The 23,597-nt window shown below is 40.9% G+C and overlaps 1 protein-coding gene across 4 annotated transcripts in view; it reads right to left on the bottom strand.

Moving 5' to 3' along the window:
* phrf1 (PHD and ring finger domains 1) overlaps nucleotides 1–23,597 on the bottom strand; it is an 82,705-nt gene that overhangs the window by 11,573 nt on the left and 47,535 nt on the right. For 3 of the 4 annotated variants that reach the window (XR_013886795.1, XM_080190099.1, XM_080190101.1), the window contains 9 exons: nucleotides 23,053–23,144; nucleotides 21,873–22,054; nucleotides 18,625–18,763; nucleotides 17,469–17,602; nucleotides 17,201–17,388; nucleotides 16,404–16,514; nucleotides 10,265–10,422; nucleotides 6,115–9,531; nucleotides 2,069–2,223 (listed from right to left, as the gene is read on the bottom strand). Coding sequence is in view for 3 of the 4 variants with exons in the window: in XM_080190099.1 (XP_080046225.1) it covers nucleotides 2,069–2,223; nucleotides 6,115–9,531; nucleotides 10,265–10,422; nucleotides 16,404–16,514; nucleotides 17,201–17,388; nucleotides 17,469–17,602; nucleotides 18,625–18,763; nucleotides 21,873–22,054; nucleotides 23,053–23,144 (4,576 nt within the window). In the remaining variant the exon portion in view is untranslated. The remainder of the gene's footprint in view (nucleotides 1–2,068; nucleotides 2,224–6,114; nucleotides 9,532–10,264; nucleotides 10,423–16,403; nucleotides 16,515–17,200; nucleotides 17,389–17,468; nucleotides 17,603–18,624; nucleotides 18,764–21,872; nucleotides 22,055–23,052; nucleotides 23,145–23,597) is intronic. The other variant, XM_080190100.1, reaches the window with a different exon arrangement.

Genomic DNA, 23,597 nt, shown 5'->3' with positions numbered 1-23,597 from the left:
GGAGGAGGGTTGCTATATATTTAAGTGGTTGCATGATCACTTTAAGAGCCAGTAATATGATTTGATGGTGATGTCATTGGAGTGTTTCACAGGCTTTAGTTTCACTTTCTACTCTGTATAGGCAATGGCTCCTGCAATAAAGCTGTTGTTATTTTGAGTGTGTGCGCACAAAGCACATCTATTTCTTTTTGCTTAAAACTCACAACCCCTAACATAGTTAGGGTATTACAGATCCTAGCCCAAACTTGTTTGAAAGTTTGTTGAGACTGCCCCATTTTCCTCCGTGCATCACTGATACAGATACACACACATCTTTCCATTTCATAGATTTTAGCTTCAAAATCTGCCCAGCCCAACTGGGTGACTATCTCTTGTCTTATGCAAAATGAGTTTGGAACATTATTAGTTCAGCTCCTAATGGGGATGGACACCTCCAACTCATAGAACTAATTGGATGTCTCACTCAAAGAATACTCAGGAGTGGAAAACAGAAACAAAAGGTGCAGTCACAGTGCTAGTGTTAAGGCACATGGTGAGACCTTTACTCTTAGTGAAACAACACTTCATATTAACACTGCGTGTACAAAGTAGGAATGGTTCCACTCCCCAACACAAAAAAATTAAAAACCTCATACTATTCACAATAAAAAGTTCATTCCATGGGCCCCAATAAAACTCAAAGTGAGAAGAGGATGTAATAATTCACTGCACCTTCCATATACACATTTTAAATATAACTGGGTTAAAATCTGGCCTTGACTAAAGGAATGCAAGCGTCCTCTGTCCACATGCCTATGATAGGGCCACCTAGGCATTTATAACTTTATCCCCTTCTGATAATAAAACAAACCTGAAGTTTGTCAAAAGATTAAGTCAATCCTTTCAATCTCACACACCTCCTAGTGGCCAGTTGAAGAACAGCTGACACAGGTCTGAGAATATGTCTAGTGCAGAGAGTTGGGTGGTTAAGAGGCAGGGGTGAGCTAAATTACAGCAAATGAAAAAGAAAATACACCAGTAAAGCAGAGTTCTCAAAACCATTTATCTTTTGTTTAGGTATGGTGCTCGATTGCCCAACCATTCTCTTCCTAAACTTAACAACACAATGTGATGTTGGTTGGGCGTAACCTTATACATGTTGTGAACTTTATTGATCACATCCTTTGAACATTTTATTTCTTTATGGAATGTGAGCATTGCTAGCTAGCCCAGCATTTACTGCTCATCCCTAACTGCTAATGAGCCACCTTTATAAATTCCTACAGACCCTGTGTTACAGATTCATCCACAGTTCTGTAAGGAAGAGAATTTCAAATTTTTGACCCAGCAACAGTGAAGGAACAGCACTATATATCCAAGAGGAACTCACATAGATTTTCAGTGACAATTGTCACAAATGACCGAATTAATTGCTACAACAGATTAAAAAGATCATCTCACATGTATCATTTCAAGCAAACTGACAATAAATTACAATAAAACTTCAACACTCGTGCATTGCAGTCATTATAGAATCAATAGCTTTTTGCTAGCCAAGGGTATTTACGACATGAGTCAAAAGGGTTGGATGGAGGGCACAGATCAGTCATGATCTCACTGACCAGTAGAACAAGTTTGATACAGGTTCCTAAATTTTCTCTAACTCAAATGAAAGGGAATTTGACACAGGTAATTGGTCTAGAAAGGAATTTAAAAATTTGCTTTTGGTATCATAGAATCCCTACAGAGCAGGAGGTGGCCTTTTGGCCCATCGAGACTGCACCGGCCACAATCCACACAGGTCCCATCCCCACAACCCCACGCATTTACTCTAGCTAGTCCTCCTGAACAGCAATTTAGTATGGCCAATCCACCTAACCCACACATCTTTAGACTGTAGGAGGAAACTGGAGCATCTGGAGGAAACCCATGCAGATATGGGGAAAATACACAAACTCAGTCACCCAAGCTGGGAATCGAACCCGGGTACCTGGCGCTGGGAAGCAGCAGTGCTAACCAATGTGCCATCCATGGTCATTAACCACTATAATCACTGCAGAAGCAGAAATATGCCAGAGCTGATACTAACCTGAGGTGGAAACAGGCCGGGGAAAATTGGAGGAGGAATCATAAAATTGGCTGCTGGGGGCTGGAACATCGGCACCTGGTTTGGTGGTTGAGTTGTTTCTGGAGCTTTCCAGACGGCTTCTTTGTTAAATCTGTGTGTCCTATAGAACGGAGTCCCTGTAAACAAACACAGAGGACAGCTTTAAATCCAAAGCCAAATCTTGCAACAGCAACTAATCTGAACAGCATGTTTACAATGCTTAATGTGTTAACATACATCAGATTTAAATAGGCATGTGAGAATTAATATCTTATGCTCGTCCAACAATTCTCAAGCTAGCATGTTGTAATGTCTGCAGCTGGTATTCGTGCTGAGTAATCGTCTCTCTTCAAGATGTCATGCTGGATATCATCAAGGTTGACAAATGTTGCATGCACAGCGAGACAAAATTCAATGTCTGCCCAGGGAGGTTTCGTCACATGATTTTTTACTTCCCAGTATCTCGCTAGGCCTAGCCTCCCCAACCAACCTCAGTTACACGGACATCTGCAGGGGAGATATGAAGATGGCAGATATCGACAATCACAACTAGGAGTTTACTTCTATCTACCCTATTTGTTCCTCTCAATATCCTGAATGCTTTGATCAAACCACCTCATAACCATCTAAATTCCACGAGTTACCACCCTAGTTTGTATAATAAAAATGGAGAATGTTGTAAATACTCAGCAGGTTTGGCAGCATCTATGGAGGGAGTACAGAGTTTCTGTGACCTTTCATCAGAATTGATGAATGATGGCCATCTTGCCAAAGATCTGTATGGTGAACAGGTCAGTGAGTCTTGACCTGCTGGACGTCCAAACCTCAGTTACACGGACATCTGCAGGGGAGATATGAAGATGGCAGATATCGACAATCACAACTAGGAGACATCCATAGACAGCTGGGACCTACCATTAATAACCTGGAGTTAGCAACTCAATGTAAAAGGATCTAATAATCAGATAATGCCAGACTATGAGGGGCAGAGGGATTGAATGAGGCAGTCCTGAAATTACAGAATGAGTTGAATAAAATAGATAAAATAAGCAGAACAGCAGCTGGTGAAATTTAATGCACAGAAAGGTAAATGCTACACATGGGATGAACAAAAATAAGAGCGAATCATTCTTGCTCTGTGAATGGAGCTGGAAGTGCCCTTCCAGTCACAGTGAACCAAGTACTAAGCAGAGCAGTAATTACCAGGATACTGAACTACAGCCCAAATGGACTAATGAGACTGTACATATCAGATCACAGCTGAAGCACTGGATCAATTTCTGGCCATCATGAAATAAAGGAGATATTCCACTGATGCTGACCGTGCAGAAAGAAGCCAGAAGTCTGATCTATTGAAGAAAAGCTGTAAGTAGTCTCACAGCACCAGGTTAAAGTCCAACAGGTTTGGGCTTCATCAGGGGCAACGCCCCGAAAGTTTGTGCTACCAAATAAACCTGTTGGCTTTAACTTGGTGTTGTGAAATTACTTACTGTGCCTACCCCAGTCCAACGCTGGCAACTCCACATTGAGGAAAAACTGGAGAGGCTTGGGCTATAGTGATTGGAAAGGGGAGGGGAGCAGATCAGGGAGATATTTTAAAGGAATATACAATTGTTAAGTGTAGAAAAAATTGATTTACAATGTTAGATCAGAACTAAAAGAGACAAAACACATGAATATAACAAAAACAGAAAATGTTGGAAGAACTCAGGAAGTTTGGCAGCTTTTGTGGAGAGAGAAACAGTTATTATTTCAACCCTGTACGAGTCTTCAAAACTGCTTTTATTTTATGTAGGCATATAGTTTCTTTAATGTTACAAAAATGTCCCTAGGCACTTCACAGGACTTATTTATTTATTAATCACAAGTAAGGCTTACATTAACACTGCAATGAAGTTACTGCGAAATTCCCTTTGTCGCCATGCTCCGGCGCCTGTTCAGGTTAACGTACCTAATCAGCACATCTTTCAAACTGTGGGAGGAAACCAGAGCACCCAGAGGAAACCCACACAGACATGGGGAAAACATGCAAACTCCACACAGTGACCCAAGCTGGGAATCAAACCCAGGTCCCTGGCACTATGAGATACAGTGCTAACCATTGTGCCACTGTGCCGCCCCAAGAATTGACTCAAGTCACACACAGACATTAGAACTAAATACTATGGATTCTGAAAGCACTAAATCAAAAACAGAAAATTCCGGAAATACTCAGATCAGACAGCATCTCGTAGAGAGGGAAATAGAGTTAATAATTCAGGACAATGTCCTTCAATCAGAATTTATGCTGCCTGGCCTGCTGGATATTTCCAACATTTTCTGTTATGAAAGGCATTAGATCAGGCAACCAGAAATTTGGTCAAAGTTTGAGGCAATGACTAGAGGAAGCAGAGGGAGATTGATTCAGATTTTAAACTGGAATAGGGCACTTTGAAGACTGATACCAGGAAATTCTTCTTTGTATAAAGTGCAATCACCAGTCTGGATAGTGGAGATAAAACCCTGGGATTATTTTAAGAAGCAATTCAGATGCGAAGAGGTGTGGGGGGGAGGGGGCAAAGTGCTGAACACTGTGATATCATCAGCAAACATCCTCACTCCTGACCTTATGATGGAGGGAAGGTCATTGATGAAGCAGTTGAAGGTGACTGAACCTAGAACACTACCCTGAGTAATTTCTGCAGCGATATCCTGGGACTGAGCTGACTGGTCTCCAACAAGCAGAAACATTTTCCTTTGTACTTGGTACGACTCCAACTAGTGATGGTCCCCCCTCCCTGATTCCTATGGACTTCACTTTTGCCACAGGTCCTTGATGCCACACTTGATCAAATGCTGCTTTCATCTTAAGTGTACTCACTCTCACCTCACATCCTGACTGCAGCTACTTGTGTCCAAATTTGGATCAAGGTCGTAATGAGGTCAGGAGCTGAGTGGTGCTGACAGAACTCTAACTGCGCATCACTGAACAAGTTATTGTTCTGTAATTGTGTTTGATAGCATGGACGACAGAACTTTCCCTCTATTTGATGGTGGCAATTTTTCATGTTGCCAAGGAGATGCAAGTATTACAGCTGTATTGGAATAGCTTGGTTAGGGTCGCAGCTAGTTCTGGAGCATAAGTCTTCAACACTGCAGCCGGAACACTGTTAGTGCCCATACCTTCGCTGCATCCAGTGCCTTCAGCTGTTTCTTGATGTCACATGAAGTGAATGGAATAAGCTGAAGACTGGCACCTGTGACACTGGGGACCTCAGGAAGAGGCTGAGGTGGATCATCCGGTTGGCATTTCTGGTTGAAGATTACATATGCTTCAGCCTTGCCTTTCATACTGATGAGCTGGACTCCCAGCTCAAGGATGACGCAACTTGAAAGTTTACAGCATTGACGAAAGCCATTCTGCCTATCGTAGCCTTGCTGGTTCTTTGAAAGAGCTATCAAATGAATTATAATTCTCTGCTCTTGCACCACAGTCATGCAATGATTTCCCCTTTCAGGTATTTATGCAATTCTCTTTTAGGAAGAGCAATCAACAGAATATACTAATTTTCCCAAGACCGCATTCCTCGCTCTTGTACCATTTGCTTAAATCTATGCACAGTGCAGCAGAGAAGTGACAGACTGCAACTGAAGGATCGTCATGTTAATTTACAATTACAGACTGTCAGAACTGCAGGCAGCTTCAAAGAGGTAATGACAGTGAACACTGACATTTCAGTGTCCCTCAAAACCTGTGGCAGTATTTCTGAATGGAATACAAATTCATGCTGGCAAACTCATGCCAAAGAGAAATTTGTGAAACTGGGAAAGAGACTTTTATCTAACTTCATAATGCTTCACTGGTGAAGAACATACCTCACAGTAAACACTGCAATCCTTCTCAATGTTACCAAGATAGTATTAACATGAAATCCTATAACATTTCATTAAACCTTGGCCTTCAGTGCGATCTGAAAAGGGAGACAGTCTGCAATTTGTCTGTGCAACCAGCATTCAAAGGGTAAAATACAAGTAGTAATTATACTCACTTGTAGATCTCCCAGAGGAAGTCTCATCCTTCTCCTCTGTCTCCAGGTTCCAAGTCACTCTTTTAACAAGGGGTTTGGTTTTCACCACAGTGCTTTGTACAGCTGTTTCAGTTTCAGTCTTGACTTTCACAGGCTCTGTTGATTCCAGGAGGGGAATTTCCTCATTCTCCTTGCTGCTCTCTGTTTTCACTGATTCTAGCTTACTCTCCGACAAGTCATTTCCCATCACAACACTCTGTGTTTCTTCTTCCTTATTTACATTGTTTGAACCAAGGTCAGCTGACACAGTCTCCTGGTTTAGCTCATCCTTCTGAGATGATGTACTTATTGCAGAGCTCTCTGGGTGTTCATTCTTAGGTAAATTCACTGTCTCATCAACCGGAGTGTTGGAGTTTTGCTGTTCCTCAACCATACTCGTGTCCACAGATTCTCCTTGATCTTCTACGGGTGCTATTGAATCAGCGGTGGTGGAATTCTCAGTTATAGGCAAGAGTGTGTCAGATTTCACGGGCGAATGTTCGTGAATAAGTTCAGCTTCAGGTCTCAAGTCTGTTTCTTCATTTACTGACAAAAGGGGGATCTCCTCCTGTTTGCCAAGGCATATTAAAGGAATAGAAACCTCATCTGAAACAGCAGGCTCTTGGTAACAAGGACTTTTAATATGGAGACACTCAGACACAACAGTGGGACTTTGTGTCACTATTTCAGCCTGGCTTGTGCTGGATCCATTACTTTCCCAAATGTGGTCAACTTCAACAAAAGGATCAGTAATATTTTCTCCTACGTTCGCACTTTTGTAGTTGGAGTCCTTCCTTAGCTCAGGAAGTTCTTTCCGGTTTGTTTCTTCTTGCACTTCGTCCATGTACGGTATTGATTCCTCTTTAATGGATACTGAACTGGATAGGCTCTGAATAACTGGTATAAAGTTACTTTCCTGCAAACTTTGAGCATCACAAGAAATAAGAGGTTTCTTTACTGAGGCTTCCCTCTCTGAAGGCTCGTAATCTCTGTAAGTTGAAGCTTTCTTTTGCTCTTGTTCCTTCTCGTCAAATTTTACTTTCTCTTGAAAGAAAGTTTGCTTCTTCCCTACTTCTGGAAATTGCCATTTTGATTGTGGGCACCTATCTCTCGATCTTGATCTACTATGGTCTTTAGATCTTGAACGGGTTCTTGAGCGAGTTCTGGGTTTTCGCCTGTCTCTAGATCTAGAACGAGTCCTGGATCTTCTTTTTTCCCTCGACCTGGTTGATTTTCTCTTTTCTCTGGAACTTGACCTCGTTCGTGATCTTCTCTTGTCCCGAGAGCTAGATCTAGACCATGATCTCCTTTCTCTAGAACTAGATCTGGACCAGGATCTCATCTTTTCTCTAGATCGAGGCCATACTTTTTTCTTATCTCTGGATCTGGACCATGATCTCGAGCGCCTTCTCTCCCTGGACCAGGAGGTTGACCTTCTGCTCCGTCTATCATAATGTTCCCGGCTTGGCTCCCGTCGGTACTGTTTCCTTTTTCCTTTCTCACTGCTGCTCCAAGAGTGTCTGGAGGAGCCTTTATGGTCCCTCGATCCTGAAATCTTCCTTCTTCTTTTGTGACTGCCTGTAGATGTGCCAGAAGAGGAACTGCCCGATCTCCTTTCTCGAGACCTTGATCTGGAACGTCGTCTTCTCTTTTCCTTACTCCGTTCCAGTTTAGATTTTCGCCTTTTAAACTTCTCAGAGCTGCTGGAGCGAGACCTTGATCTAGATTTTGATCTCCGTCGTTCTCTCGAGTGGGACCTCAACTTCTTCCGTTCCTTTGACCGCGACCTTGACCTGTAACCCTTGCGCTCTTCAGATACTGAGCTCTTGCATTTGTGGTGGCTGTGGGAACTTGATCTCGATCGTGATCTTGAGCGAACCTTTGATTTGGTGTGGAGTTCTTTATTCACTATTTTTCTTAGTTCATTTTCTGATGAAGTATCTGCATCAGTTCTCACGCAACTGACAGTTCGCAAGGTACCCTCATCAGAGTACACACAAGAAATAATAACATCATTTTCTGTATTTATCGTCCGCCGTTCAGGTCTGGGTTTGTCTTCAGCCATTGTTGTAAAACTACAATATGCTTGGTTTGTGCGTGTTTTGTCCCAGTTCTTCACATCCGATTCTATATCTAATTGCATGTCCTCATCTTTGATATTAGCCTGAGATTCACTAATAGCTTCTGCCTCAGGGAACAAAGATTTACAACCATCAGGCCTGTTAGTTGGTTTTTCTGTTGTCAGAGTTTCAGCTTTGATTTTACAAGGCTCTGTTGGCTGTGTGCAAGACAACTGTGAAGTATCAGTATTAAAGTAATGATTTAAAGTATTAGTTGTGTGTTCGTCACCTTCAGAAATGTCATTACCAGGACTGGGCACTGGGGACTCACCCTCAGATCGCGACTTATTCCTATCAGGAGTGGAATTAGTTGATGATGGGTCAGAGCCAGTAGGTTCAAAAGGATCATATATCTCGTCTATTTCTTTCTTTATAGTGAATTTCAATCGTAACGCATTCTTGTCTTTTTTGTTACAATGCTGAACTTCATCATCTGTGGGTTCAAAAGGGTCATAGGCATCCAACCTGGGTAACCTTGTCAAATGTCCAACGTTACTTGTCACTTTTGTACCACTCTGTCCAGACGTGCTGGATACTAAGTCTTGAGCTTGGAGTTTTTCTCGGAAAGTACTGGAACTGCCAGCCGAACTTGTGGTGGTAGAAGATTGATGCCTCTGCTGGACAGGTCTCTCACTATTCATCTCACTATTTCCCAATTCCATAGGTTTTGTGGACTGGTTATTCTGTTCATTGCCTGTGAATCTGTTTACACAGGCTCGAGATAGTCCATTATTTTGCTTGTTACCAGTTTGCAACCCTAAACTACTAGTTTGGTTCTTGATCTTTGGTATCCTGGGGAATTCTGATATATCAAGTCTCCGAACAGGTGACTTGGGTGGAACTCTGTTCAGTGTGCCCATATTGCTTTTGAAATGCAAATTGGAGGCACTATTTAACCATTTGAAAGGTGTAAACCCACTGGTGCTCTTCTGGTTGTCCCCAGCACTTTTATTAAATGTTCCTGTCCTTTGTGTATTAAGCAAGGAAACAGATTCGCCTGGCCTGGGGCCAACTGATATTTCAGGCATCGGAGTAAATGTTCCCGAGAAGGCAGGTTTCAGATTGCTGGAAGCTGTTTGTTGCCTTGGCATAGGTGTTAAACCAGATGTAGATGGTAATGTACCCAAGAATTGCTTTGCAGTGGTAGCAAGACCAGCAGTATCCTGATCCTCTTTCAAGGTGCTTACAGAGTTCCCTGAGATGCAAGCACTTGTGGATAAACTTCTACCAGAAGTCTCCCCGGTTCTGCTGCTACTTGATGTTGACTGTGCAGGTTGTCCTGATGCAATAGCAGAAAGAAATTGTAAAATTAATACATTACACAACACATGCAAATGAATTGCCCTTTTGGGCACACTTTAGGAAGAATGTCAAGTCCTTGGAGGGGGTTTACAGGTTACTAGAATGATAAAGAGAGAAATTGGAAAAGCTGGGCTGATTCTCCTTAGAGTTGAGTGGTTATGGGGAGATTCAATAGAGGTGTTCAAGATAATGAGGGTAGATAAATGAAGGATGTTACCTTTGGTGGTTGTGGGTGGTGACATAGTTAGAACCAATGGAGACAGTCTCAAAATAAGCATCAGATCATTTAGGACTGAGATGAGGAGAAATTTTTCACTCAGAGGGTGGTGAAACTTTGGAATTCTCAGAGGGCTATGGAGACTCAATTGTGGAGCATGTTCACAGTTAAGATTGATAGATTTCTACATATTTAAGAACATCCAGGAATACAGGAATAGCACAGGAAAATAGTGTTGAAGGAGGAGATCAGCCATGATCTTATTGAATAGTGGAGCAGACTCGAAGTGTTGAATGTCCTTTTCATGTTCCTTGTGCTTATGTTCTTAAATTGGGAGGTTTATGTAGATCATCTTAGTGAGGCAATGGAAGCAATAAACCAGATAACTAATATGCGTTAGGAAGATCATGAAAGAAAATAAATTGATCAGTACCATTTTACTACATAAACAGGAGTTAGCTTAAGATAAACGAATTGATATTTCAGAGAATACCTCGATCTTTAGGCTTTAGACTTCCATCCCTATTGATCACAACATTGGAACTGTCCATCAGCAAGACATCCTGTCCTGCTAGGATACTTCCCAGTACATCTGGTACAGATGTGGCTTCTGGTTCTGCCTCCTGGGCAACAACTGGAAGTCTTCCATTCCTGTCATAAAGATAAGATTTAATCACTGTTTAGACATAGGACTAAATCATGTCTGACTATTTTACTGCAAGACTGATAGCAGAAAGTTGAGATTGTTCCAATTAGAGTTTTCAACTTATTAGGAGACATGTGGCAATGCACGTCTTTTAGAAGAACACAGAACTGCAAAGTCACTGACCACCTACACAGATAGCCAAGTGTGCAATAATGCTAACAGGAGTTTTTCCTTTCAATCACTTTGATTGCGTACAATCTGCCAATGGGCCGCCAAGGTTCTTGGCTTGAACACGAGAATTAAGGCTGGATTCACTTAGTCCTAAAACTCAGCAGTTCAAGTTCAATAACTACAATATGATCCAATGTGGTACACCATAAACCCGAGGGGTCACCACAGACTGAGAACAAACAACTCCAATGGGAACTACGTAAGGTTCTGGTAGAGCAAATCAGAATGAAGTAAAAACAAAACACCACGGATCCTGGAAGTCTGACATAAAAACAAAACACATTGGGAAAACACAGTAGGCCTGGCAGCATCTGTAGAGAAAGACAAAGTGTTAACATTTTGAGTTGAATATGATGTTCCAGAAAGAGAGTTATATTTGACTCAAAATGTGAACTGTTTCTCTCTTCATAGATGTTGGAAGATTTATGGAGTAAATCAGGCGCCTATTTCTACTGACTGGAGAGTTGGTAATCAGAGGGCACAGATAGAACAAAGAAAATTACAGCACAGGAACAGGCCCTCCAAGCCTGTACTGACCATGTTGGCTGACTTAACTAAAACCCCCTACCCTTCCAGGGACTGTATCCCTCTGTCCTCAATCTACAATAATTGGCAAAAAATTGTAAGGAATTAAGAAAAAAATACAAGTTATGATCCAAAATGAGCTTCCTGAAAAGGATGGTGGAAGCAAATCAATAATAGTTTTTGTTGCAAATATCTGGTCCATAATTCATGTGTTTTGGCATATAATCTTTAGTTTCAGTAATATATTCTTTAGTTTGGAGGTGATAAAGTGTTAAGATGAATGGAATAGCCTGGTTAAGAAACTGGTAAACAACCTGAACATAAAGAAAAATCAAAGAAGCCCAGGTTTATCTTACAAGATCAGAGTTGAAAACTAGAATAGAAACTTAGTGACCGATTTCTGGACCTCTCGGTGGACACAGTAAGAAGTCTCACAACACCAGGTTAAAATCCAACAGGTTTATTTGATAGTAAATGCCACAAGCTTTCGGAACACTGTTCTTTTGTCAGGTGAGTGGAGAGAACTCTTTGGACAGAGCGTGGTGTTTATTATCAAATAAACCTGTTGGACTTTAACCTGGTCTTGTGAGACTTCTTATTGTGTTTACCACAGTCCAGCGTCGGCATCTCCACATCATGGCTACCTCTCAGTGGAGCCAGGGTATTTCCATAAACTAAGCTATACATTAGCAACTCTGCATCAATTCTGGGAAAGAGGGTAGTAAAGTAGCATTAGAGACAGAAATTATTCCTATGGATTGCAAACTCAAAGATTTATATTGAAGGTAAAATAATTTGTGTTTGAACCATCCCAAACTGTGTTATGTTGACATAGTGATAGAAATGTATTTCATTTAATGTAAGCGTGTGTTTGCTGACAGAAACACGCAACTCAACTTGAGAACAGACAGAAGCAGATGGAGTTTTGCTTTAGTGTCTGCTGCACCACTCCAGACTAAGACAGCTAATAGGAGATCATAGTCAGTTAGGCCTGCCCTTCAAACAGAGGAAATATTAACTTCATAGCTCATTGTAAATAATGTGGTTGGAGCTTTATCTCAGTTTCATGAAAGAAGAACAGCTGGAAGATTTGCTCTAGCTTGTGGTTAGTGGAATAATCTACAATGATCCTTACAGAATTTTGTAGCAGCAAGCAATCAGCAGGATTTGCTTGGAAAGCTGTGGGAAGGCAGTTAGGTATCTGAGAGCAACCTGAACAAGAAGCTGAGATTTCCACAGGTCTGAAAACATGATGGGTTGTGTAGCCAAAAAAAGCTAATGGAAGTGCCCCAGTAGAATCTTACCTCAGAGGAGCTGGTGCACAGAGGGGAACTAAGGTGCATTCCAGAGAGCTGTGGCATACCTTTGTGTTTGTCCCTGAAAAAGCGAATGAACCTTCAAGTTTTGCAAGATAGGTAAATTCTTTGTGGAGAATGGGGAAGAAGTAAAGAGGAAAACTAAGTTTTAGTCTTGATTGCCTGTAGTGTTAAGTCAGTGGTGCTGCTTTGTCTACTTTCTCTTTATATATAATAAAGTTTGTTTTTGCCTAAAAACCTCAAAATCTTGTGGCAAAGCTCAGATTGGCTTTTGAGTTTCTTTTTTAAACATTTAACGGTTTCTTACAAAATCATATCCATTCCAAAAAGTAATCTAAAAGGTACTTTGAAAGGAAGAAATTCAGAGAGCTGTGGGGAAAGATCAGGAGGAATGGGACTAATCGGATTATTCTTTCAGACAGTTTAGGCAATTTTCTGTACTGAATCATTCTATGACATTAAAATTAGGGTTTTTATGGACAGCATCCAATGAAACTCCACAAAGGGAACAGAGAGTAACATTCAACCTTGAACTTAAATATGTAGTTACAATATTGTTAAAGTATGATGTGGGATTGGAGAGGACAGAACAGCAAGTTGGTCAAGAATGAACAGATACTGCCAGCAGTACTGAATAAGTATTTCACTTCAGTTTATGCAAAAGAGAAGGATATTAAGGAAAAAGAAAATCCTGAATTGGTCAAAAGTAAAATGATAAATATTGGCAGTAACAGATTAAGTGTTAAGTGCAAAACCATTCTTTATTACAGAAACATGGCTTAAAGGGCAGGAATAGCAAATTTACATTCCTGACAGTGTTTTCAGATGGGACAGAGACAAGGATTAAAAAAAGTGTGGAGGTTGTAGGAGGGGAAACTGTTGCAATATTGGTTAAATAAAGAATGAAAACAGAAAGAAATCCCACAACACCAGCTTAAAGTCCTAACAGGTTTATTTGTAGCAAAAGCCGCAAGCTTTCGGGACAGCCTGAAAGCTTACGGCTTTTGCTACAAATAAACCTGTTTGGACTTTAAGCTGGAGTTGTGGGATTTCTTCCTGTTTTACCCCAGTCCAACACCGGCATCTCCACATCATAAATAAAGAATGACAGCTGTGAAAAGGGATGATATACTAGAAGGAGCAATTCGGGGCTTAGGTTTGAGGGAATGAAGCTGGATAGACGGAAGGGGTATTGGAAAAAAAAGCATATAAGTGGCCGTGAGTCTAACTTAGTTTGAGTTGCAGTTGTCACGGGAAAGGATAAAGACAGATCAGGAGTTTGAAATAAGAGAAAGGCTAATTTTACTAAGCTGAAAAGTAGACTGCAAAGGTAAATAAGTGCCAAGGGAGTGGGAAGTTCTCAAGGAGGAGATAAAGAGGGTTTAAAACAAAGGGTGGAACTCCTAAATCTAGATATCTCAAAAATCATAAAGAAAGGAAGGACAAAAATCAGATTTGTATGTCAGATGCCAACAGATTAGTGCCACTGAAAACTTAGAGGAGTATAGAAGATAAGTGAGTGAAATTAAAAAGTAAATTAAGAAATCAAAAGGTGGGGGGGCATGAAAAATTATTGGCAAGTAAAATAATGGAAATCCCAAAGATATTTTATAGATGCATAATGAGAAGATAACTAGGAGTGGGGCCAAAACGTTAACTTATGTATGGAGGTGAACTGTGTGGGCATGGTTCTTAATAAGTTCTTTGGGTCTGTTTTGGTAAAAGAGAGGGACAAAGCAGACATTGTACTTAAGGAGGAGTGCAAAATACTGAATGGAAAAAACAGGAGCAAAAAAGGAAAAAATTAAGGTGGTGAGGAACCTTGAAAGTGTATAAATCACTCAGTCCAGATTAAGTGTATTGGAGGCTGTAAAGTAAAGGAGGAAAATAGTTCTAATCCTCTCTAGCTAGAGCTATGTTGCTGGAGAATGCTAACATTGTTTCAAAGCAGAGAAATTACAGATCAGCCAGTCTAACTTTAGTGACGGGCAAATTATTACAAAAAAGTTCTGAGAGATGGTATAAATAATCATTTAGAGAGTCAAGGAAGGATTCATCAAGGACAGTCAGCATATCTTTGTAAAGGCAAGGTCATATCTGACTTATGGTTTCCTTTTTTTGAGGAAGTAACTGGAAGGATAAATGAAGATAATGTATTTGATGTGGTCAAGGGAGGTCTCAGCAAGACCTAACAAGGTCTAAAATGACATACTGGTCAGCAAATTAAAAGCTTATGGGATCCAAGGGAAAGTGGAAAGTTGGATCCAAAATTGGCAAACAGGAAGCAAAGAGTTATGGTGAATGGGTGTTTTTAATGGCTGGAAGGGAGGTTCCTGTGGGATTCCACAGGGTTCTGCGCTACATCCTTTAATGTTCATTGGATACTACATGTTTCAGACTTAAATGTAAAAGGTTTGCAGATGATGAGCGTGTGGTTGTTAGTGGGGAAGAAAGCTATAGGGAGCAGGAAGATATTAATTAGCTGGTCAGGTGGACAGAAAACTGACAAATGGAATTCAATCCCCTGAAGGTATCAGGGCAGATAAATAAATTGGTAAGAAATAAGAGCAGAGAGGTTACGCTATATACGATTGAGCCGCAGCTAGAATACTGTGTACAACTCTGACCATGGCATTGCATGATGTATGGTAGTTACACTGGAGAGTGTGCAGAAGAGGTTTACAATGATGTTGCCAGGAATCGAAAATATAAACTATGACTAAAGATTGAATAGATGGGGCTGTTTTCTTTAAAATAAAGGGGACTAAGAGGTATTTAATTAAGCTGTATAAATTGTGAAGTGCCTATATACGATGGATAGGAAAAACCTACTTTGTTCATCAATAAACAGGGGGCACAGATTTAAAGCAATTGATAGAAGAATCAGAGAGGAAATAAGGAGAAATATTTTCACCCAGAGAGCAGTGGAGTCTACAACTCACTGTCTTAAAAGGTACAGGCAGAAACTTTCATCACATTTAAAAATAAAACACTTGGATATGCACTTAAGGAGCTGTGACTAACAATGGGATTTGACTGGATAGTTCTTTCTGAATAGGCACAAAGGTGATGGGCCCAGTGGCTCTCTTCTGTGCTGTAAATCTCTGTGCTACTTTGTAAGTTAGTTAAAGAGGACAGTTTTACAATCTGACAGGATAAATCCAAGGAACCAGAGACCTTAGTTTAAAAGCTAATAGTCTGTTGAAGGTAGAGGTGAGCTGAATGACTGGAGAGTGGCTAACACAAGTAAAGCAGCAAGGCATGATTAACCTGGGTAATAATAGATCAGTTAGCTTAACATCTTCATCATGAAAAAAATTGGAATCATTAACAAAAGATGAAATTGCTAAATAGCCAAACCAAAAATAAAATATTTCTGGAAAGAAACATGTTGCCAAAGTTTTTTGTCTTGAAATCATCAGAATAAATGCAAGAATGTCATATTTCAAACTTATACTGTAAGAAAAAAAGAGTGCTGAATTGGTTGTACTTTGTGAACAATCTGGAGTGCACTAATAACTACACAACTAATTTAAGATTTTGTCATAACATGACTCATTTATGGTTGCTGGAAGCAACTTGCATTCACGTGCAAAGGAAAGGAATATATTCGAGACTTGTGCCATCTTTGAATTGCCCAAAAGTTTGGAGAGCCTGTCATTCCATTGCTTTCTCCATGACAGCGCCTTCAGCAATCAGTGTCCACTTGCCGATCAATTAACGTCCTTTTCTCTATTGGTACAAATCATTGTGAACATTTGAAATTTGGCGCTCTTAGATTTGTCCTGATGATTGAAAGAGCTTTGGCAATATTTTCAATATTGCAATATTCAGAAAGAAAATAATTAGAAACAGCAAACACTGATTTTGGAAAGAAAGATGTTACTCAACAAAACTCCAATGGCATTTCCTACCTTGAGATTTTTACAGAGATGGGTCGAGCTACAGGCCGGTGAGACCGGAGGGCTGAGCGGGAAAGAATTCTTCTCTTGTTGCTGAGAGGGGACCTGGGACTTGAAGCTTCCCTGTCCAAAGGTTCAGCAGCATTAAAAACTAACATTTATTTCTACATTGTTTAATTTCCTCATGAAGCCTAAAACATTTGCTATTTAACTGATATCCAAAGTGTGCAGTACCTTCAATGTAAAAGAAAGCCTTAAGAAGCTTTACATAAGAAATTGGAACAGAAGTAAAGCATTCACTTATTCCCACCCCACCCAAGCCTGTCCCTCTTTCAACATGATCACAACCAACCTTCTGCCTCAATTCCATTTTCCTGCTTGCTCCCCATATCTTTCCATTTCCTGAGACAACAATAATCTGTCTCAGTCTTAAACATACCCAATGATAGAGCATCCACCATCCTCTGGAGTAGGCAACCTGCCACCAGTGCCTTCACCTGCAAAATTCTTCTCGCACACATATCCGTGGTCTCATCCCCCTCCCCTCACCCTCTCCTCTCCCCTCCCCCCGCCCCCCCACCCCCAGCCACCACCTTGCCCCTTCACTTCCCTGAGGAAGAGTCCAGGGTTTTAATTATTTGACTCTGGTCACTTGAACATTCCCAAACTTCCTGTGCTCCATTCCCAAACGTAGAGCCCTCACCCTTCCTGGCTGAGCTCTTGAAAACTCTTCCCGAGTTGCCAGCCCACGGTCTGTGCTCAAAACTCTGAAAAGCATCTTAGAAGATTCACAATAATGGAAAACTAACCTTTCAAATGGATCCAGGTCATTTGGATCACCATACACAGATAATGAAGCTGCTCCAATATCTGTTCTCATGGTCCTCAGGGAAGGTTCCAGCGGCCTGTACACAGAAGGAACTGAAATCCCATTTACAGGCTTACCAAGGCCAAGGCTCTTTGCAATGCGTGAACGTGCAGTGACACTCGGTTTAATCTATTTAAAAACAACAAAATGTTATCCGACATCTGAAAACTCAGAACTACAGTACATAACAGCAGCAATGTTGCTCTCACCGCTGCCTTCTTTCCCTTCCTTCTCTTCACTTTTCTCCTACGTCTTCGCGTAGGCTTTCCGCTGGCCTTAGTTCCCGATGCCAGGCTGGTTTTGCTGAAAGATTTCTTTGTTCCAGCTCTTTTCCTCTTTTTACCTGGAGAGACCCCAGTAAGAATAAATCACAAGTCACACATTCAGCTGGCGTGACAGGCTTCCACAAGGTTAGAAATTACAGTCTTTACATCAATTTCCATTCTGTGGCATATCAATGCAGAGCTAGGTACATTTAAAACACAACTTTTCATACCCATTTCATGCTCCCTACCCTCCCACACCTGCTGATTCCATTCCAGGTTATGAACATTAATCGTTCCACATAATTCACCAAAACATCTGGGCTTCACTAGCTAGTAAGGGGGTAGATAAAGGAAGGCCTCAGTGACATACTAAAAATATTAAAAAGATATAACTGATGTACTTAAAAATAACAATCTGGTTATTGTCTAAGAGTAAAATAAAATAAATGAACGTTAGAGAAAAATAAATTACACAACCGCTAAATGTTTAGAATAATCTGTTGCTGGACTGATTGGACCAAATACTGGCTGTTTCAGTGTTGTATATTCTATGTAACATTCATAGAAAGCAATCAAGGCGACAACTTTGGCAAGTATATCAAATGGCAGCTAATGTACAAAATGGACTTTAATGGGACACTTAATGATCAAAACGAATAGGCTGATGGGGGGAATTAGCGGGCAAGGGTTGTGCGCTTTGGTGGGACAGTTAGTGGCCGAGAAGCTGGGCTTTGATGAGAGTGTTAATGGTAGAGAAGGATGGGCTACAACAGGGAAGTTAATGGCCACGAGGGATGGGCTTTGATCGAGCAGTTAATGGCTGAGAGGGATGAACATTAACAGGAGAGTTAATGTGAGAGAGGGATGAGCTTTGACAGGAGAGATAATGGCTGAGAGTAATAGATTTTGATGGGAGAGTGAATGGTTGAAGAGTGATGGGAGAGTTAATATGAAAGAAGGATAAGCTTTGACGAGGAATTAATGGCTGAGAGCTGTAAGCTTTGATGGAGGAGTTAGTGGTAGAGAGGAATGGGAAAATACAGCAGGCATGGGCTTTTTTATTCCAAACATTTTGACAGCCGAAGCTATTCATCATTACCTGTTCTTCTCTTACGTTTCTTTGTGGTTCGAGTTCGTGGGGTGAGGGGCCGATGATACACAGCTGTGTTTAAGCCTGCGACTACAGTTTCAATTGTTTCATCTAGCAGACTTGCATTCATCAGGTACTGTGGTACATGCTGCAGGTAAAAACCAGCACTGGTTACACAACAAATCTACAAGCACATTCAGTCTCTTATTTTGTATCACTCAGTGAGTCCCAGCAGTTGTAATCAGTTTCCTCATTTTTTTTTTGGTATGACACAGTGCCAAGATTGATAAAGGACATAAACCTCTTGTAACTACCATGATACCTAGGCATATATGGAAACCAAAATGGCTTTGATCAGAAATAAAGCTTACAACTACTTGGCACAAATCATACTTTGCCCCTCCAATATATGGCAGAAGCATTTCCAATCATGTTCAGCCAGAAGTGTTGAGCAATGATGTATCTTGGCCTCCTCCAGATGTCTACAAGTTCACAAATGGTGAGTCTTCAGCCAAATCAATTCATTCCATGTGATATTAAGCAAAGGTTATGGGTCTGACAACATCTTGGCGGTTGTACTGAACACTTTTTCTCCAAATCTAGCCACGCTATTCCTGTGCAGCTACAATGGCATCTACCTGACAACATGGAAAATTGCCCAGTTAAGTTCTGTCCACAAAAGGCAATGTAAATACAAACAAACCAATTACGAACCCAGTCTACTTTCAAACATCAGTAATGTAAGGTGTTGTCGACTCTGCTATCAAGTGGCACTTACATAGCAATAACCTGCTCACTGAAGCTCAGTTGCGTTCCACTAGAGCAACTCTGGTCCTGACTTCACTAGAAAATTGGTTCAATCAGTCAAAAGGATGAACTCCAGAGATGAGGTGAGGTGAGTAATATCAAGGCAGTTTGTAACCAAATGTGGCATCTAGGAGCCCTGTCAAAACTGAAATCAATAGGCACACTCCACTGGTTGGACACAAACTAGAAAAAATGAAGATGGTTGTGGTTGTTGGAAGTCAAACAGGTATTTCTTAGGATAGTGTCCTGAGCTCAATCATTCTCAGCTGCTTCATCAATCACTTTTCCTCAGGGGTACTTGCTGATGTTCAGCACCATTCATGCCTTCTCAGCACTCAGTGTCCATACACAGGAAGACCTGGACAACATTCAGGCTCGAGCTGATAAGTGATAAGTAACGCTCATGTCACACAAGTGCTAGGCAATGAACATCTCCAAACAAGAGCAAATTTAACCATCTCCTCTTGACAGTCAACAGCATTCCTAGTGCTTAATTATCCAGAGAAGCCCATAGGGAACTGAGATTCAGAGAAATTCAGAGAGCCTGGGACAATATAACTGAGCAGCTGGGACAAGCAGTCGTTGGGGCAGTATCTACTGCAGTCCACTTGCCTGACAATTCATTTCAGGCAGAAGGGAGCTTCAAGGTTGAGTTGCAGCAGCTGCTAATGGAGGCTAGATTCTAAAGAAAGAGCTGAAATTCCTCATGAGGAAGACAAGAATTTTTGCAATCACTGTAATCACTGGCATCTGGGTTTTTCGCTGGGCAGCACGGTGGCACAGTGGTTAGCAACACGACAGCTCAGTGACTATCACTGTTTGCTGTGCAGATACATGGATTTGGGCCAGTGTCTGCGGGAGTTTGCACATTCTCCCCGTGATTGCGTGGGTTTTCTCCGGGTGCTCAGGTTTCCTCCCACACCCCAAAAATGTGCTCTTAGGCTGATTGGTGTAACAAATTGTCCCTAAATTAGCCTTCCCTCAATCTCCCCCAGTAGGCATAGACAAAGGTCATAGGTAGAGGAGGGCACTCAATGTTAAAATGGCGGCGCAGGCTTGTTGGGCTGAAGGGCCTGTTTCCCTGCCGTGTTGTTCTTTGTTCAATACTCCCTCACAGCACCAGGGACCCGGGTTTGATTCCCGACTTGGGTGTGTGTGGAGTTTGCACGCTCTCCCCATGTCTATGTGGATTTCCTCTGGGTGCTCTAGTTTCCTCCCCAGTCCGAAAAACATGTTGGTTAGGTGCACTGACTGTGCTAAATTCTCCTTCAGTGTATCTGAACTGGCACAGGAGTGTGACAACTAGAGGATTTTCACAATAACTTCATTGCAGTGGTAACATAAGCCTATTTTTGGCTAATTAACTTTGCTTTACTTTACTGAGAAAATTTGTAGAACCTGTCTTGGTTGTGTCTACCATTTAATGTGCAGCTTGTGGTGTGTTTGACCGCAGTTTTCTTGTTAATGTTTACCTCATGTTAACTCTTGATTTTAAAGGATAAGATAGATAGCATTGGCTATTTGCATTGTTGATAGTAATTTGTGAAAATTCTTGTTTAAAGCCTTGGAATCCTCTGGCTTTATTATCTTAGAAGGTAGCTGGCATTTCAAATTTAATCTACTTTACAACAAAGTTCCTGGATGTGGACTGGATTGTCGCAATAGGGCGTGCAATTGAAGTCCCCAGACTGTATCAATTGGAAATTATTGAACTGACAATAACTCTCCTTCTGATGCTATAATATCGCTATTAAAGCACTCAAACATCACGCTTTGTTAATTACATTTTAATGGGGTGCCAAGTCATAACTACTGAAGAACCGCCCTATATTTGGATAATGTTAAACGTTTCCATTTTGATTAAAATAATGCCAAGTTTAACTTATTTTTTAAGTCCACGATATTTCAGCTTCTAAAGCGTATGTCCGAATCTTTACTTCAGTCTATGTAAAAGTTAATTACAACTGAAGAATAATCAGTCCATTTTACTTCCTGGTTTTCTGTCTGTGGGAATACTCCAAAGTGATTGGCCGCTTACCCTGTTTGATAGCATTAACATTGCCTTGTAGCTGGGAAGTCCCTTAACTTCGTGCAAGATTCAAACATCAGAAAAGGTAAAAGCCATGCCATAAAGATTACTAGATTGTGGAAATCTTTTTTGGACATTAGAAAGGAGTACCTCAGCTTTGCCACTGACCACAAAATCCATCATTTTACATAGATCATTTCAGGAATTTCTGGGTTACGACAACATCTAGTTACAAGGGTGTTAATACAGTCTTAAATTCATTACTTCCCAACAGAGCATAATCCTGCAGGAGCACAGACATGGACATACCTAAAGTATATTTGAACACATCACTGCATCATGTCCACTGTGATATCTTAGCTTTGTATCATCCAGGTGTATCTCTGAGCTGTGTAGTTCTACACTGGGAAATTCAGCATACCTCGATTTGATGCGCGCGGGTAATCCTGTTCCGGTTTACATTTTCCCGAACTCTTTCACTCTGACGAGTCCTTGCTATAGCACGAGTTCGTCTGGCAGATGGACGTAACCGGGAAGTAGTGGGTTCCTGTGCTGCATCAGCAACAAGAAAGGCAACCTCTTCATCATCAATCTCCTCAACATCTGTAACCAGAGGCAAATAGAATCAACTGTTATGCCTAGAATGCCATTTCTGATCAACTTTGTTCCATTCACAAGCTTTAATTTGGAGTAACGAGCAGTCCAGCTTGTTGCTCTATAACCCAGTGCACTGGGAGGCTGACCTGAAAGGACATATCCTCAGGCAAACTTCATTTTTTGGGCTGATAAAATGTCTTATGCATAATGATCAGTTAATTAGGACACAAACTGAATTACAACTTACATTCACAGTGTCTTTAACATAGTAAAAAGTTTCCAGTTGCTTTATTGAGGATACTTTTGCCAATCACAAATTATATCTAATCCAGCATAAACCGATTCATGAACACTACATTTTCTATCATTTAGAACGTGTCACAACATTTGATTTCCAAATACATTTAAATGCCCTATATCTAATATAGGGCTTGAATTCTCTCACATATAGGAGTTAAAAAAGTGATTTAAATTAAATGTTTAAGTTGATTAAAGGATATGATGGGGTAGAAATAAATTATTTTGTCTTGTTGGGATGGGACAAGTCCTGAACAAGGAGGCAAAATCTTAAAATTAGGGGTGAACAGGAAGCATTCCTTCGTCCAAAGAATAATGGGAATCTGAAACTCAAGGGAGTCAACTGAACATTTCAAAACCGAAACTGATAGATTAATGGAGTTATGATAATGATCAACAATGGTCTTTTTGAATGGTACAATAGACCCAAGGAGCCAAGTGGTCTACTCCTATATTTTGATGTATTTGAAATGCAAGTTCATCAGAAAAACTCTTCAATTTAGAGTTATACTTGTGACATTACTGGGTTTTCAATAGATAATTTTGCATGCTGCAGCCTCACTTCACAGAACTCCCAGCCTCTGGGTTGCTAGCCGAGCACCACAACCAGTCCAACATTGTGCACAGATTCCACACACAACTCAACAAGCTTAAAGTAAAGAAACTTGTCCCTCCGAAATATAAATGATATGGCTAATTTCATTTACCATCTGTTGGATTGTTAACAGCACATTCTGGGCAAAACCATTCTTCTACTGGAACAGTATCAAGGGCAGGAGTGAGACAATCCAAGTGGTATCTAGAAAAAGGAGAGCGTTTGAATCAGCAAATATATTCATGTGAGAACAGTTACCGTTAAACATGTAGACAAGCATAACCTTAAAGAATTAAAATATAAGCACCAAATGCTTTCTCTCCCAGAATGCGACTTCAATCTTCAGGCTCATCACATAGAATAAAGGCAGACGGCACATGGGGACATCATTACCTCCAGGTCTCCTATCATCCTCATCATCGCCGGTTCATAATCCTGAACTCCCTATCTAAAAGCACTGAGGGAACATCTTCAATGCTGCAGTTCAAGAAAGCTCTCAACACAATGAATGCCCTGATCCTGAGAATTAATTTTTTAAAACGTGATTTGAGTTTAGCTAGCAGCACTTAAAAGATGGTCAAGCATCAGCTGAGTGTAAAATAAATCAGTGTGTTTTACACAGTGTCTGATGAACCATGTCTACTGTTGTAAGGGTGT

This window comes from Carcharhinus amblyrhynchos, chromosome 6 (assembly GCF_965287045.1).
Source record: "Carcharhinus amblyrhynchos chromosome 6, sCarAmb.v2.hapA, whole genome shotgun sequence".
NCBI lineage: Eukaryota > Metazoa > Chordata > Chondrichthyes > Carcharhiniformes > Carcharhinidae > Carcharhinus > Carcharhinus amblyrhynchos.
The sequence above is the reverse complement of the archived record's forward strand: the minus strand, read 5'-3'. Positions and strand labels throughout refer to the sequence as shown.